This window comes from Gopherus flavomarginatus, chromosome 11 (genome assembly GCF_025201925.1).
Source record: "Gopherus flavomarginatus isolate rGopFla2 chromosome 11, rGopFla2.mat.asm, whole genome shotgun sequence".
Classification (NCBI taxonomy): Eukaryota; Metazoa; Chordata; order Testudines; family Testudinidae; genus Gopherus; species Gopherus flavomarginatus.
In genome coordinates this window covers 52,355,429-52,370,056 of record NC_066627.1, presented here as the reverse complement: position 1 = coordinate 52,370,056, position 14,628 = coordinate 52,355,429, and the positions used below count along the sequence as shown (strand labels likewise).

The window sequence follows — 14,628 nt, the reverse complement described above, 5'->3', positions numbered from 1 at the left end:
TGTGTGCATGAAAATCCAGGATTTTGCATCAGAATTTGCAGGCAGATGTTGTAGATCTATCCTGGGACACAAGAAGGATTTTGGACACGGCGTAAGCTGCTGCACTTGGAATCCAGTGCCATTGAAAGATCATCCTTACAGGCTCCCCACAGACCAGTCTGCGGGAAATTTGGCACTTGAAATTTACATAAGATGATTTTTAAATCAAGGAAATTAGCAGGGTCTTCTTTCTGTCAACCCAAAAGGGGCTTATCATAAAGAAGACAACACGAACTGGAGAATATGTGCTGTGGTTATTTGTCATCTCTCCCACTTCCTGTCTGGTGCTGGTTCCGTAAAGCAGCTAGGTGTTAAACTGCCTATAGATTTGCTCAGAGAAGCTTGAGAGTGTAACCCATACTCAGAGCAGCTGCAGAGACCTTTACAATCATTTACAGTCCTTGAAATATGTATTTTTAAAGCAGCAAAATACAAATAAATAAAGCAAGAGGAGAGAAAAGTGGATTGAAACTGCAGTTTAGTGTGCAGATGAAAAACAAATATGTCATGGGGAGTTAATGAAGAGGAAGTCCAGCCCTTAGAACTTGCCTGACTAGTTAAATATTTTAAATCTTATACTACATGAAGAAACAGTCTTTCTCCACAAGGTCATTTGTACTAAACCTTTAAAAACGTATGTATATACAAGGAAAAAAAGTAGTTGTCCAAAATTGTACACAGCTATAACTGCTGAATTTACAAGACCAATGGGATGTTTTGTCTAGTAAAGTATCCCCCATTAAGATAGCTTTAAACTTGAAAAATACAAGAAAAATTGTATTACTAATTCCAAATCAGGAATAGATGGATCTTGTAAAGATTGGATTTGGTATCTAACTCAGTTCACCCTGTGGAAGTCAGAGGGACCACAATTGTAGACATTAACCCATTTGCTTCATCATATCACTAGTAAATATTTCCCTCATTCCATCTAAAATAAGTTGTAATTTAACTGGGAAAAAAAGTTGTTGCAGCTTCAATCCTCCATTGGGAGCTGGAGCCTGTTCTCTCTTCTGCACCTCCCTCACCAACCCAGGAAACATTAGGATTGGATGAACATGAAAGATGCCTCTCTTCTGTTTTGTAATCTGATTTAAAACTTCATCTTGATCAGTTACAAAGCGGAGCACAGTCAGAAGAGTTCAACATATGCATTTATGAACTAAACTTTTTTGCTTCAATAAAGGTTTGGATGTAGGCAAACAAAAGCCCTTTCTATTGATTTGAGTGGGTGAAACTTTAGCATTTCTTCTAGCAAAGTGAGCCAAGTGATGGGAGGGTTATCTCTTTCAGACTCTTCATTCAGGCCTAGTTCACGGATGCTGGAGACACTGGACTTCTCCAAAGCCTCCAGCCTACAATATAAAGGAACACTACCGTGTATTATATTGTATTATATTGTTTGACAAAGATTTACTAATTTATGGCCAGATTTTATCTGCCTATGCTTATATTTTATCTATCAGCATGCATTAAAATAGCACCCAAAGACATCAGTCAGAATTGGCACCCCCATGTACTGTGGCGCTTTTCATACATACAGGAAAAAACTCTCTTTGTCCCTGAAGAGTTTACAGCCCAAGACAAGACACCGGAAGTGAGTGTGATGAACGAGAGAAGTGGGAAGGAAGGCCAAGGCTAGTAATAAGCTCGTACTGGTACATCGGTTCACTGGAGGTTTGAGCCTGTATCTATTGAAGTCAATGGGAGTGTTGTCCTTGACTTAATTGGGTCAGGATTAGGCATTTTGTGGGTAATGTGATTGTCTGAAATAATTAGAAAGTTTTTTCCCCACAATCAATCAATAATATCAGCTCTTCCTAAGCACCCTTCAGCATGGTCATCGTTGACTGGCTGATTTCTGGACGATATCCCAGCAGAAGTGTAGATGAGGAGTCTGAAAGAAGAGAATGTGTTGGCCTTACGGGTCAGTTCTATATGTAGTGAGCAACATGGAGGGAGCATGAAACGCTTTGTGGGAGGAGCAGAGCACTGGCTGTCCAAGTCTGAAAGGAAGAAATAACGGCGCTAGGAGTGTGAGTGGTGAGATGCTCAGTTACAATTTAATAAATTCCTTATCACAATCTGATGAACTCGTGACCCATTCCTTTGCCCCCATGCTCAGGCTGTGTGGCATTTAGGGTTCCAGCTAGTACGTCATATTGTGTAGCAGGGTTTGATGAAGAGCCAGCTTTCATTTTCTGCAAAGCCAAGCCCACTTGTTTCCATTTACTAGAACAGGAAGCTTAGAGGGCACAAGTACTCCTGCAACTGTAAGCTGCCCACACCATGGAGATCCTGCACTTGGGTGAGTCCTCATTAGGCGTTTATTCATCACCTTCGTATTCCTTTCTCTTGTTGGCTGTGTTCCGTGCCAGGGAGCGTACCCTGCAACAGGCTGTGTGTTCCAGCAAGGTGAGGGCCTCACAGTGAAGCAGATCAGGCCAATGTTAAGTAGAATTCCCTAGTGCAGGGTTTCTCAAACTTCATTGTACCATGACCCCATTCTGACAACAAAAATGACTACATGACTCCAGGAGGGGGGACTGAGCTCACCCAAACCCTGCTGCCCGGGGGTGGAAAGTGTGTGGTGGTGGCAAAGCCCGAGCCCCACCGCCCCAGGCAGAGGCGGGGGGAGGAGGGGCAAAGCCGAAACCCAAGGGTTGAAGCCCCGGGCGGTGGGGGGGCCTGTAACTTGAGCCCCACTGCCCAGGGCTGAAGCCATTGTGCTTCAGCTTTGGCCCCAGGCAGTTGGGCTTGGGCTTTGGCCCTAGGTCCCAGCAAGTCTAAGTCAGCCCTGGTGACCCCATTAAAACGGGGTCGCCGCAACCCACTTTGGGGTCCCAACCCACAGTTTGAGAACCACTGCCCTATGGGATCGTGTGTTGTATGACTTATTTGTACATTCCAGGGGGAATGTTATTACTTGTCTGAATGGCTGTAATTTGGGAATGGAGTTTATTCTTAAAACCAAATTAAATCAGGGCCTCTCCTCTAATAGCCTCCTCTCTTATTATTGTTTGATTTACATCCTGGCAGTGCCAATAATATGCCAGATACGTGGGGAGACACATCCTCTGCCCCAGATGTCGCCTAAAGAAGGATGCAAGATGATTTTGTGGTTAAGAAGATTTAGGTTCTGTTCCTGGCTCTACAACAGACTTGCTCTGAGACCTTAGGCAAGTTGCTTAATCTTGCTAAGCCTCAATATTCCCACCTGGAAAATGAGGATAATTTCCTACTTCCAGTGGGGTTGAGACTAAATACATTAATGTTTGTGATGTGTTCAAGGCTCTACGGTAACAAAAACCCTACCCTACAGAGCTCTTAGCGCGTGATAGCAGGGTCTATGTGGCCAGTTAGTGCATGGCAAGCTAGTGTGCTGTAGATTTGCACCCTGACCTGCCATTCACTCTGGGTACATCTACATTTTGAGCTGGAGGGATGATTCTCAGCTCAAGGAGACATACTCACGCTAGCTCTGATCAAGCTCTCGAGCTAAAAATAGAGCATAGCTGCAGCGGCATGAGCAGCAGGAAGGGCTAGCTGCTCTGAATGTGATCCTCCTGAGACACTAGGTGCATACTCTGAGTAGCTAACCCCACTCCCTGCTTGTTCCGCTGTGGCTACGCTCTATTTTTCATATGCTAGCTCGCTCTGATCTAGTGTAGGCCTGACTCCTTGAGCTGGGAATTTACACCTCTGGCTCAAAGTGTAGACATACTCTAAGTCTCTTTGTAGACAAGACCCAAGACACAATTCCTTGCTCTGCTACAGACTTCCTGTGTGACCTTGGGCATGTCATACAGTCTCTGTGAAATGAGAATAATGGTACTTGCATACCTCATAGGGATGTTGTGAGGATAAATGACTTAACAGTTGAGACATGCTCAGAGACTATGGCAATGGGGGCCATGGAAGATACTCGCTTCTATGAAGAGCGTCCACGTGCTGTCAGAGAAGTGATTGCTTTCTCGTTTATTCTCCCCAGCGTCTGAGACTCCTGTGTTATGATCCTATAGTGTGACTCAAACAGATTCCTTGAAGCAGAGCATCTGAAGGACTGTATAGAATTCCATACCTCTGGCTTGAGAGGATGCAATGGCTCTCTTTCCTACTAGTTTGGAACCTTTTTGTTAATTTTTTTTACTAAGGGCTTGTCTACACTAGATGGTGTTTGTAGTACAGCTATACCAGTTTAGCTATATCAGCAAACCCTCCTAGTGGACATACAGCTTATATTGGCAAAAGCTATAAGCCAGTATATTACCAGTATAGTTTGTATTTAGTCCCTGAACAAAATAAGCTATATCAGCAAAATAACTTTTTTGCTGGTATAACTGTGTCTGGAGCTGTTGCTAGCATAACAATGTCAGTTAGAGGTGTGATTTTTTTCACACCTCTAACTGACATAGCTATGTCATAAGAACGGCTGTACTGGGTCAGACCAAAGGTCCGTCTAGCCCAGTATCCTGTCTACTAACAGTGGCCAGTTCCAGGTGCCCCAGAGGGAATGAACAGAACAGGGAATCACCAAGTGATCCATCCCCTGTCGCTCATTCCCAGCTTCTGGCAAACAGAGGCTAGGGACACCATCCCTGCCCATCCTGGCTAATAGCCACTGATGGACCTGTCCTCCATGAATTTATCTAGTTCTTTTTTGAACCCTGTTATAGTCTTGGCCTTCACAACATCCTCTGGCGACAAGTTCACAGGTTGACTGTGCATTGTGTGAAGACATACTTCCTTTTGTTTGTTTTAAACCTGCTGCCTATTAGTTTCATTTGGTGACCCCTAGTTCTTGAATTAGGAGGAGGAGTAAATAACACTTCCTTATTTACTTTCTCCACACCAGTCATGATTTTATAGACCTCTTGTCACGGAGTTTGTGGGAGACAAGGCCCTGCACCCCCAGCTTCCTGCGATTCACCATCACTCAGCCAGCCAGTAACACAGAAGGTTTATTTAGATGACAGGAACAGAGTCCCAAGCAGAGCTTGTAGGTACAGACAACAGGACCCCTTCAGGTCCATCTTGGAGGGCCAGGGAGGCCAGAGCCGTCTGGGCTCCCCTCCATGTTCCCAGCCAGCTCCAAACTGCAAACTCTGCAGCCCCTCCTCTCCCTTTGTCTCTTTCCCAGGCCAAGAGGTCACCTGATCTCTTTGTTCTCCAACACCTTCAGTTGGCACCTTTGCAGAGGAGAGGCCCAGGCCATCAGTTGCCAGGAGACAGGGTGTTGGCCATTCTCTGTGCAGACAGCATCACACTGGCCCGCTAGGGCTCTGCAACAATCACACACCCCTAGACACTTGAGAAATGCGTAGGGGAAACTGACGAAGTGGGTATTCACCCACAAAAGCTCATGCTCCAAAACGTCTGTTAGTCTATAAGGTGCCACAGGATTCTTTGCTGCTTTTACAGATCCAGACTAACACGGCTACCCTTCTGATAGGGGAAACTGAGGCACCCACACAGCACTCAGAGAAAACATTAAGAACATTCCCACTTCATCACAGCTGTATCATATCACCACTTAGTCATTTCTTGGCCAAGCTGAAAAGTCCCAATCTTATTAATCTCTCCTATACGGAAGCTGTTCCATACCCCTAATTCCAATTCTAATGCCTTTCTTGAGATGGGGCAACCACATCTGCACAGAGTATTCATGGTGTGGGTGTACCAGGGATTTATATAGAGGCAACATGATATTTTCTGTACTATTACCTCTCCCTTTCCTCATGATTCCCAACACTCTGTTAGCCAGAAAAACTTTTAAGTGTAGACCAGCCCTAAGTACATGTCAGCTGTTCCTGGCTGCCACATAGACTAGGCTGGGACGAGACCCAAACTCTTAGCCCACCTAGAAGTGAATAAGTATCCATGGGACACTGGCCATGCTGAGAGCATTTTAATAAGTATTTTGATACAGGTAAGAAAAGGAAGAAAACAAAACAAAAATCAAGTTAGGGGCTTAAATAAAATTGGCCTGATTTTCAGAGGCACTGATCACCCACAACTCGTTTTGAAGCCAGTGGGAATGGCAGATGCTCAGTTCCTCTGAGAATTAATTGGCTAATTTTGGATGTAGGGGCCTACCTTTAGGCAGCCAGGTTTGAACATGTAGATCAATATGTAAAACAAAGGCAAACTGTGATTTTTATAATAGTTGTAAAATTTAAAAACACATTTTGAAGGCGACTGAGTGACCTCGTTCTCATTCTGCTGTTACCAAGGTGCTTTAAATGTCATAAGTCTCTTTCAAATCAATTCATAGCAACTCAGAGAAATAACAGTCACCTTTCTGTAACTCCTCGGACAGCTCAGCCAAAGGACTCGGGGATGAGGCGTGTGTCATGCAGAGATGGAGAAGGTGTGCTGGAACCTGCAAGCGCAAGTAGGTGCAAGAGGCATGTGAGTGGGCAGGCATAGAACTGACAAGGAATCCTCCCAAAGTGACCTGGGTTCCAGCCCCGGTGGAAGCAGCTCCTGTTGCTATAAGGAATTCTGAAGCGGATTTATTGGTGGCCTTTCCTGTATATAAGTCTGGGGAAGCAGGCTGCTAATAACCCTGATTCTCCCCTCTCATTTCTAGCTCTTTGTTGCCTATGGCTTCTGCAAAGAACAGCTGTGGCAGCTGGGTCCATAAGAGTCCAATGTGGGGAAACAGCAATCCTACCGTGTCCCACTGCTGCTGGAAGGATGCACAACTACTGGGCCATTGGCTGGTACAAGGTAACCATATTATTAACCGTCCTGGAAAGTCACAGCCATTCCGAGCCACAGCAAATTTCATTATAAGCTTCTCATGGCCACCAGGCCAAGCGCGTGTCTCCCTGGGATCCTGTCCTCCCTACATTATTTCACAAGCCGTGAATTGTTGGGCAGATAGGAGAATAGACCCAGCGAGGGACTGTGGCAGTGCTTCTTTCTGTCTTATTCCTCCTGACCCTTGGAGGAGGTGGTAGCTCCTCCATGCACGTTGTCTCAGTTGGGCTGCACCTGTTTCATATGAAAGAAACATTCATTTGCACATGCAGCTCTGCTAGCTGGGTGACCCACTACCTAAATTATACAAGCAAATGGGGCGTCACCCACTTTTATGGTCACAGTCAGCTGTGCATGCAAATGTTTGCACAAAAATGGAAATCAGCACGTTTGGATCTAAGATCTCTGGCAACATAGTCCATTGCTCATCCCCGTTCAACATCTGACATGCTAATGGCGCTTCTGTTGGGGCACTGTAGGTAGCCAATAAGAGTCATGAAACGGGGCTGATTCGGAGACACGAGAACAGCACGCATGTATATTCAGGGACCCAGAGGGAATACCTGATGGATGTGCAGCAATCCCTGGTCATTCCTGAGGTCCAGCCGGAGGACTCTGGTGCGTACCGCTGTTCCCTGTGGGCCAGAGTTGGGCATTTCAATCAGCAGGCAGACATTGTCCTGCAGGTATCAGGTGAGTTGGCAGCACAATATTAATAGGGCTGGAATCACAGCCAAACATCACAGGGATACAAAAGCTTTGAAAAAAGACGTGGCACAGAGCTTTTGGCTTCCTCCAGCAAAAGGCAATGGGCTAAAGAAACTAGTGAGATTTGGAGTGATAACCCAGATACAGGGGCATAAAGTAGGTTGTTGAGTTCATTGTAGTTCCCAAGGGCTAGACTGAGCCTTTAACCTCAGCCGTGAGTAGGGAGCAGTATAGAGCTGTGCCTGCCCAGGAAAGACCTGTGATTTGGAGCGTCACCATTCCTCTCCTGCTCTCCCTCTTGCACCTGGGCGGGGGAAGTGAGCTGTGACACCTTTTGAGCCTTCAGTTTAGTTCCCCCCTCATGCCTGGCCAGGCCAGCCAGAACTCTGCCCACTTGCTCCCAGGGGGAGGGTGCAGGGCCGGCTCTAGCAATTTAGCCGCCCCAAGCACGGTGGCACGCCGCGGGGGGCGCTCTGCCACTCGCCGGTCCCGCGGCTCTGGTGGACCTCCCACAGGCGTTCCTGTGGAGGGTCCGATGGTCCCTCGGCTCCGGTGGTGCTGCCGCAGGCATGTCTGCGGGAAGTCCACCGGAGCCGCGGGACCAGCGGACTGTCCGCAGAAACGCCTGCGGCAGGTCCACTGGAGCTGCCTGCCGCCCTCCTAGCAGCCGGCAGAGCGCCCCCCGCGGTGTGCCGCCCCAAGCACGCACTTGGCGCTGTGGCCTGGAGCCGGCCCTGGGAGGGTGCTTCCTCTGCTCTGCACCTGGACCCAAAAAAGTCACCCATGGGGTGTGAGGCCTTGCTCTCCTGCATAACCACACAGGACCAGGGTACAATCTTTCCCTATGTTTGTGAAATCGAAGTGCTGCTAGATTCACCTCTGTGTGCATTTCAATAAAGAAATGTTTGTTAAAATTATGGAGTTATTGACATTAAGAAAAGCATTTTACAAAGGTTCAAAATTATTAACATGTACAAAAATGGAAAAAAGATGCAGGCTAGAGATGTCGAGTTGTTGCCAAACACAAGAAGCCTGTGACTGTCTCCTAGTGCTGCAGGACTGTGCCATCCCAGAGAAGGGCCTTTGGACTCCTTTTTGGGACTGTCCACCAAGCGGCCAAATGCAGCCCTGCTTGGTGTAAGTGTGCGCCACGTCATTGAAATCAGTGAGTCACATCTGCTCAGGGCTGTATTTAGCCCAGTGTCTTTGTTTTCTGCATTGCTAACTTGTGAAAGTGCCCTGGGACAGGGAAGAGAAATTGGGTTCCAGGTTATGGAAATGATTGCCTAATTATTACCATCAGTCCCTGAATTCCTCTACCATTTGTCATACAACGTACCTGACAGACAGTTTAGGCCTGTATAGGAACTTAGGCCTTGTCTACACCACAAAGTTGCAGCGCTGGTGAGGGAGTTATAGTGCTGCAACTTAGGAGGTGTACACATCTGCAGGGCATCACCAGCGCTGCAACTCCCTGTTTGCAGCGCTGGCCGTACACCCGTTGAAACTCGGGTGTAGAGGATCCAGCGCTGGTGATCCAGCGCTGGTCATCAGGTGTAAACACTCACCAGCGTTTTTCTTGACCTCCGCGGAATAAACAGGTATCCCAGCATACCAGAGGAAGCCTCTTTGGTAATCAAGCAGGTCTCCTTCCCCGCGGTTTGCTCTCGCGTTCCCCTAACCCCCGTGCAAGCAGATCTCCTTCCCCGCGGTTTGCAGGGGCGTTCGGGGAACGCGACAGCACACCGCGGGGAAGGAGATCTGCTTGCACGGGGGTTCAAAAAACACCGGAGCAAACCGCTGGGAAGGAGACCTGCTTGCAGGGGGGTTCGGGGAACACCGGAGCAAACCGCTGGGAAGGAGACCTGCTTGCAGGGAGGTTCGGGGAACACCGGAGCAAACCACTGGGAAGGAGACCTGCTTGCAGGGGGGTTCGGGGAACACCGGAGCAAACCACTGGGAAGGAGACCTGCTTGCAGGGGGGTTCGGGGAACACCGGAGCAAACTGCTGGGAAGGAGACCTGCTTGCAGGGGGGTTCGGGGAACACCGGAACAAACTGCTGGGAAGGAGACCTGCTTGCAGGGGGGTTCGGGGAACGCGAGAACAAACCGCGGGGAAGGAGACCTGCTTGGGGGGGGGGGTGTTCGGGGAACACTGGAGCAAACCGCGGGGAAGGAGACCTGCTTCCCCGCGGTTTGCTCTCGCGTTCCCCTAACCCCCCTTGAAGCCGCCCAACAGCGCTGCAGTGTGGCCACATCTAACACCACTTGCAGCGCTGGTTGCTGTAAGTGTGACCACTCTGCAGCGCTGGCCCTATACAGCTGTACTAATACAGCTGTAACAACCAGCACTGCAAAATTGTAGATGTAGACATACCCTAAGACAGATGTCACTTCCCCCAGGAGCTACATGCAGCCATGTCTGGGTTAGAAATCTGTACAACTGTCTAGTCACCAGTGACACTGCACAACAAATATTTGATTCATCTGAGAATCCAAGCAGGGATTTAGGGAGCCAGACTGTGATTTCCTGCATTGGAATCTGGCCAAGAAACCAAGGCAAACACTCCCGCTCTTGAGAAAAGGGTCCAGGGACCTCTAGGGATGGAGCATGGGTTCTGAACTTTCTCAGAAGCTAGAGGATCACCAGTGCCACTGCCTGCAGCACCTGGGTTTCTCTAAGCATTGACCTGGCCTGGTCATGCTTAGCTCTGAGATCTAACATCATGCCTCAGTAGTGTGGCTTGGGGCTGTGCAGTCTCAGTACATTGAAACCTGATCACTGTGTGCTATTGCTGGGGTAGTTTGATATTTCAGATCAGTAGCTGGGTGTGTCCAGAGTGAGTTGTTATTTGCTGCAGTTCTCACCTCCCAGGGCACCAGCCACCTATATGGAGCAATTAACTCAGTGGTGTTTTCAGTCTAACAAGGATTAATAACAACAATGCAGGATAAACAACTGGCTGTTTGGGATGAAAGCCATAAAGCTGCAAGGTGTGGAATACTGGAAATGCAATAGAAGAAGGTGGATCACTCAGTGCTGGCATCAGAATTGAGCCACAGCTGGGAAGAGTGGAGCAAACCTGTACTTAAAACCTGCTTCTTGCAAGGAGCCTTCCCACACAGATTTCCTCAGCAGCCTCCCACCCCGAATTGCTGCCTCTCTCATTGAGCCTGACTGGAAGCAGTCTGAGGCAGGGATCTTGTCTTTCTAGGTTTCATGTGAAGAGCCACATACTGGTTCAGAGGTATAGAAATAATGTCCAGTTCCAACCAATTCCTCCTGCAAACCTTGCTCCTCGGGGTTCGGGGGAATAAGGACTATTGCCCGGCCAAGCTGCAGCTTTCATACTTCAGCCATTTCTGGGCTTGGTATCTCATCTGCTCCTCGTGCCTGGTGCATTTGTGTCCTGTGCAGGCTGATCGTGAGGACCTCCTGACATGCTTCACCACCTCCGCCATTCTCTCACCCGCCCTCCTGTTGGCCAGTTAATTGAGTAGGGAGGTTTTCTCTACTTGTCTGCTCTCAAATGCTCTGGGCCAGAGTCTGACCTGAGTCACACTTGTGTAAATCCAGAGTAACTCTGTTTAAATCAGTTACTGTCTCAGTAACTGGTCTGACCCACTAACTGGTACAGCTTGGAGACAGTTGGTCAGCCTGAAATCACGCCCAAGGAAAAGGAGGGTAAATTTGGTGACGATATATTTAATTTTTAATTTACTCATGAACAACAACCCACCAGATCCCCTCACGGTAGTCAGAGGTGGGGCTGCAGATACCAGCTGTGGCAGTTGGTAACCTGACTGTGGAAGCCCCATATAGAATCCAGTTTTTTGAACCCCTTTCTCCCCCAGCATGAAGTCTAGCTGTCAGTAGTAGGGGCTGGGAGAGGTCACTTTCTTTTGGTCTGACCTCAGCCCTGGAGTAGAGCTAGCACTGCCTGTACCTGGCCTTTTGTCTTCTCAGAGTGCTCAACGCTCCAGTCGGCCACATTACCCAGGGGGACTCTGCTGCTGGGTTCAGAGCAAGGGAGCAGCGTGAACCCTAATTCGACCTGCTGCTGGGGGAAACCGGTTCCTGTCCTTGCTACGGTCCTGGGGCTGTTGGCTCTCAACGTGGGGAAAGGGCTGCTCAGCCTTGCCTTTGCTCTGGTGAGTCTCTGTGGAGCCAGGAGGGTTTGACAGGGTCAACTGGCCTGGGAGTGAAGATGGGAGTTCAAGGCTGCAATTTGTGATGGAGAGCTCTCATCTCACCCCCTCTGAGGGGGAGTCCCAGCCAAACGACATGAGGCCCCCCAGGAATGAGTCTCTAGTTGGTTGAGGCAAGAGGAGGATGCAAGGAGAGCTGCTTGCTGATGAGATTTGAGAAAATAATAAACATTCTGCACTTGGAATCAACTTGCAGACCAAGAGCAACTTCAGAGAGAACCTGCTTAGCCAGCCCCCTGTCCCTCATTGTGTCTCTCCAGAGATGGTGTCTCCTGGGGCTGTGCAGGAGGAAGTGCCTCCTGGAGAGGGGTGGGAGAATGACTATCCTGAATACAGTGTGCTTTCCTCTGTGTGAGAATGTGTCTATCCTCTTTGTGTTACACTACAGCCAAAGTGGGGTCAGACAGAGGACAAGCCTAGAGGAGAGAGAACAAGTGGGGAGGGAGTCCAGGGTGCTTTGGAATAATCTTGACTCCCACTCAGCAGTGAAACTTTTGCCCTCATTAATCCAGACTTCAAAACCCCTTGGGTTCCAACAGCACACTGAAGCAAAGCCTCACCCAGCTGGAGTACTCTGGATAAGGATGGGCTGAGGCGAGTCTCAGATGGAGGGCCCTGTTTTCCTTTAAAATATTGTAAATGCAAAACTATGTGAATAGCTGCTTGAATATGGAACAACAACATAAATGCAAAGGGGACTTGCATTTGCAAATTGGAGAATTAGGCTTCAACCTCCAGATCTGCCTGTGCAAATGCTCATTTATGTGCAAATAATCTGAGGGTAAGTGGAGGCCAGCTGAAAATGTGGCCTTTAAGGCTGAACAGGGGTGGCTCCAGGCACCAGCACACCAAGTGCGTGCCTGGGGCGGCAAGCTAAGGGGGGCACTCTGCCGGTCGCTGCGAGGGCGGCAGGCAGGCTGCCTTCGGCGGCATGCCTGCGGAGGGTCCGCTGGTCCCACGGCTTCGGCAGACCTCCCGCAGGCTGCCGCCGAATTCACGGGACTGGGGACCTCCCGCAGGCAAGCCGCCGAAGGCAGCCTGCCTGCCATGCTTGGGGCGGCAAAATACTTACAGCCACCACTGACGCTGAAGCTGTAATTTCAGGAGCTAATATCCTCTCTGCTTTAATGATTCTCTCTAGGTGATTGTCATAATTCTGAAAGGAATGAGAAGGAAAAAAGTAGGAGAAAGCCTTTAAGGAAGAAATGAGAAGACAATGGAAAGAGAGATTTGCTTCTTTGACAGAGGACTTGGAACTTGCTTGCAGGAACTAGGAGCAGCTGCATTTGCAGCTCGAACCTTTAGCGCTGTAAGTTGGGTCAGAGCTTAAATGACTCGAGTAGCTTTGAATGACTGGAAGTCAGCTAACTTTGCCCATAGCTGCAAGTCTGCTTTTAGCATTTCCTTTTCAAAAACGCTGTGTCTGCCTTGAATGTCCCAACTCCAAGCTCAGGTCTTGGGGGATGTGTGGAACATTTATATCCAGACACAAGACTCTCATTCCACTCTCTGCAGCCACTTTGAGACAGGGAGTGAACATGATCAACAGAGAAGAAGCTGGTGAGATTGGAGAAAGAGAAGTGCCATCTGCTCTCTGTGGGATGTGGACTCCTGATGTTTTTCTCAGAGTTCTGTATATTGTTTTAAAATACAACCACATACCATAACTGGTGAGACAAGGTGTGTGCATGTCTGAGTGCTGATTACTGCATTCTCCCACTGCAGTGGGACAGCAGCTGAGGAGGGACTCTGCTTTGGGGGTTACTCTAACCTGGCTTGCCTCTGGATTCTCTCACTACTTTTCTTTCCTAGTATTTTAATGCCACTTTCTTTGTGCTGTTAGGTCAAGTTTGTGGATGCTCTGAATGTGTCACCTCTCTCCTCTGCCCCCAAATGGTCTCAGTGAGTAGAAGAAACATACCTAAAACTCGGGGACCTGCATGGCTGTCTGGGTACACCATGGAATGCTAGGCAGAGTCGCTGTGAATGGCCCTGTCTGTCTAGGTTTGGTGGTGCACCCATTGCCATCCAAGTGTCTTCACACCCCTCTGACAGAGGCATTTGTAGTAAGAAACCTGTTCCTGGTAGAGTGTACAGTGTGCAAGACCTAAACATGAACAGGGCTCATATTGCCTCACAATTTACAAAAAGGAAAGAAAATAAACTAGGAAACTACAGGTCTGTGAATCTAAATTCAGTTGTCAGTAAAACTCTGGAGACCATAAGCAAGGGCGGGTGGAGCGAAGACGTTGCAGAGACAGAAATTACTAGCAGAAACCAATTTGGTACATGCCAGAGTGATCTAATCTCCTGTTGACGAGGGCAAAGAGGCTCCTGATGAGGTGAATGTGGATAATGCTGGTTATTGAATGTCCTTCCATGTTGTCTTGACTCTTTCTTTATCCATTGACTTCAGCTGGAGCTTTGCTTCAGGGCTTCAAGGTCTAGTCCTTATAAAATCGACCTAATTTTGTAGTGTAGACAACATAACCTGCACAAGTCAGTCCGGGAGCAGAAGCCAGGCATGTGAGCTGGGCATAGCAGAAGCATAGTCAAATGAATGTAATTGAAAGGAAAGCAGATTGGTCACAGACACTATCCAGAAGATTTAAACTTGTCACAGGAGAGGCTAGGCAAGGGTTGGTGGGCATAGCAGGAATAAATAGGAAGTCATCCACTTGGACCAAAGGGTGACTTTGTGGACAATGAAAGGGACTAATAGGGTTATGTTGGCATTGCCATGGAGTGGTTGCTGTTTGTTCAGCTGCAGCCCGGAAGACCAAGAGGATTGTATTCTGCACCAGGAGTATTGTAAAGCAGGCCCCTCCTGGACTCCTGCATCCAGTTCTGGGCACATCACCACCCTAGAGAATCACAACTTCAGGAGAAGCGGCAGAGAAGAGCTGC

General features: G+C 48.4%; 1 protein-coding gene across 1 annotated transcript; it reads left to right on the top strand.

Moving 5' to 3' along the window:
* Positions 1 to 2,288: 2,288 nt before the first annotated feature.
* Positions 2,289 to 13,370, top strand: LOC127031042 (uncharacterized). Its single transcript, XM_050917754.1, has 5 exons — positions 2,289 to 2,347; positions 6,632 to 6,771; positions 7,284 to 7,497; positions 11,480 to 11,664; positions 12,863 to 13,370. Exons 1-5 carry the CDS (start codon positions 2,329 to 2,331, stop codon positions 12,917 to 12,919), a joined length of 615 nt encoding a protein of 204 aa, XP_050773711.1. The 5' UTR covers positions 2,289 to 2,328; the 3' UTR covers positions 12,920 to 13,370.
* Positions 13,371 to 14,628: the final 1,258 nt, after the last annotated feature.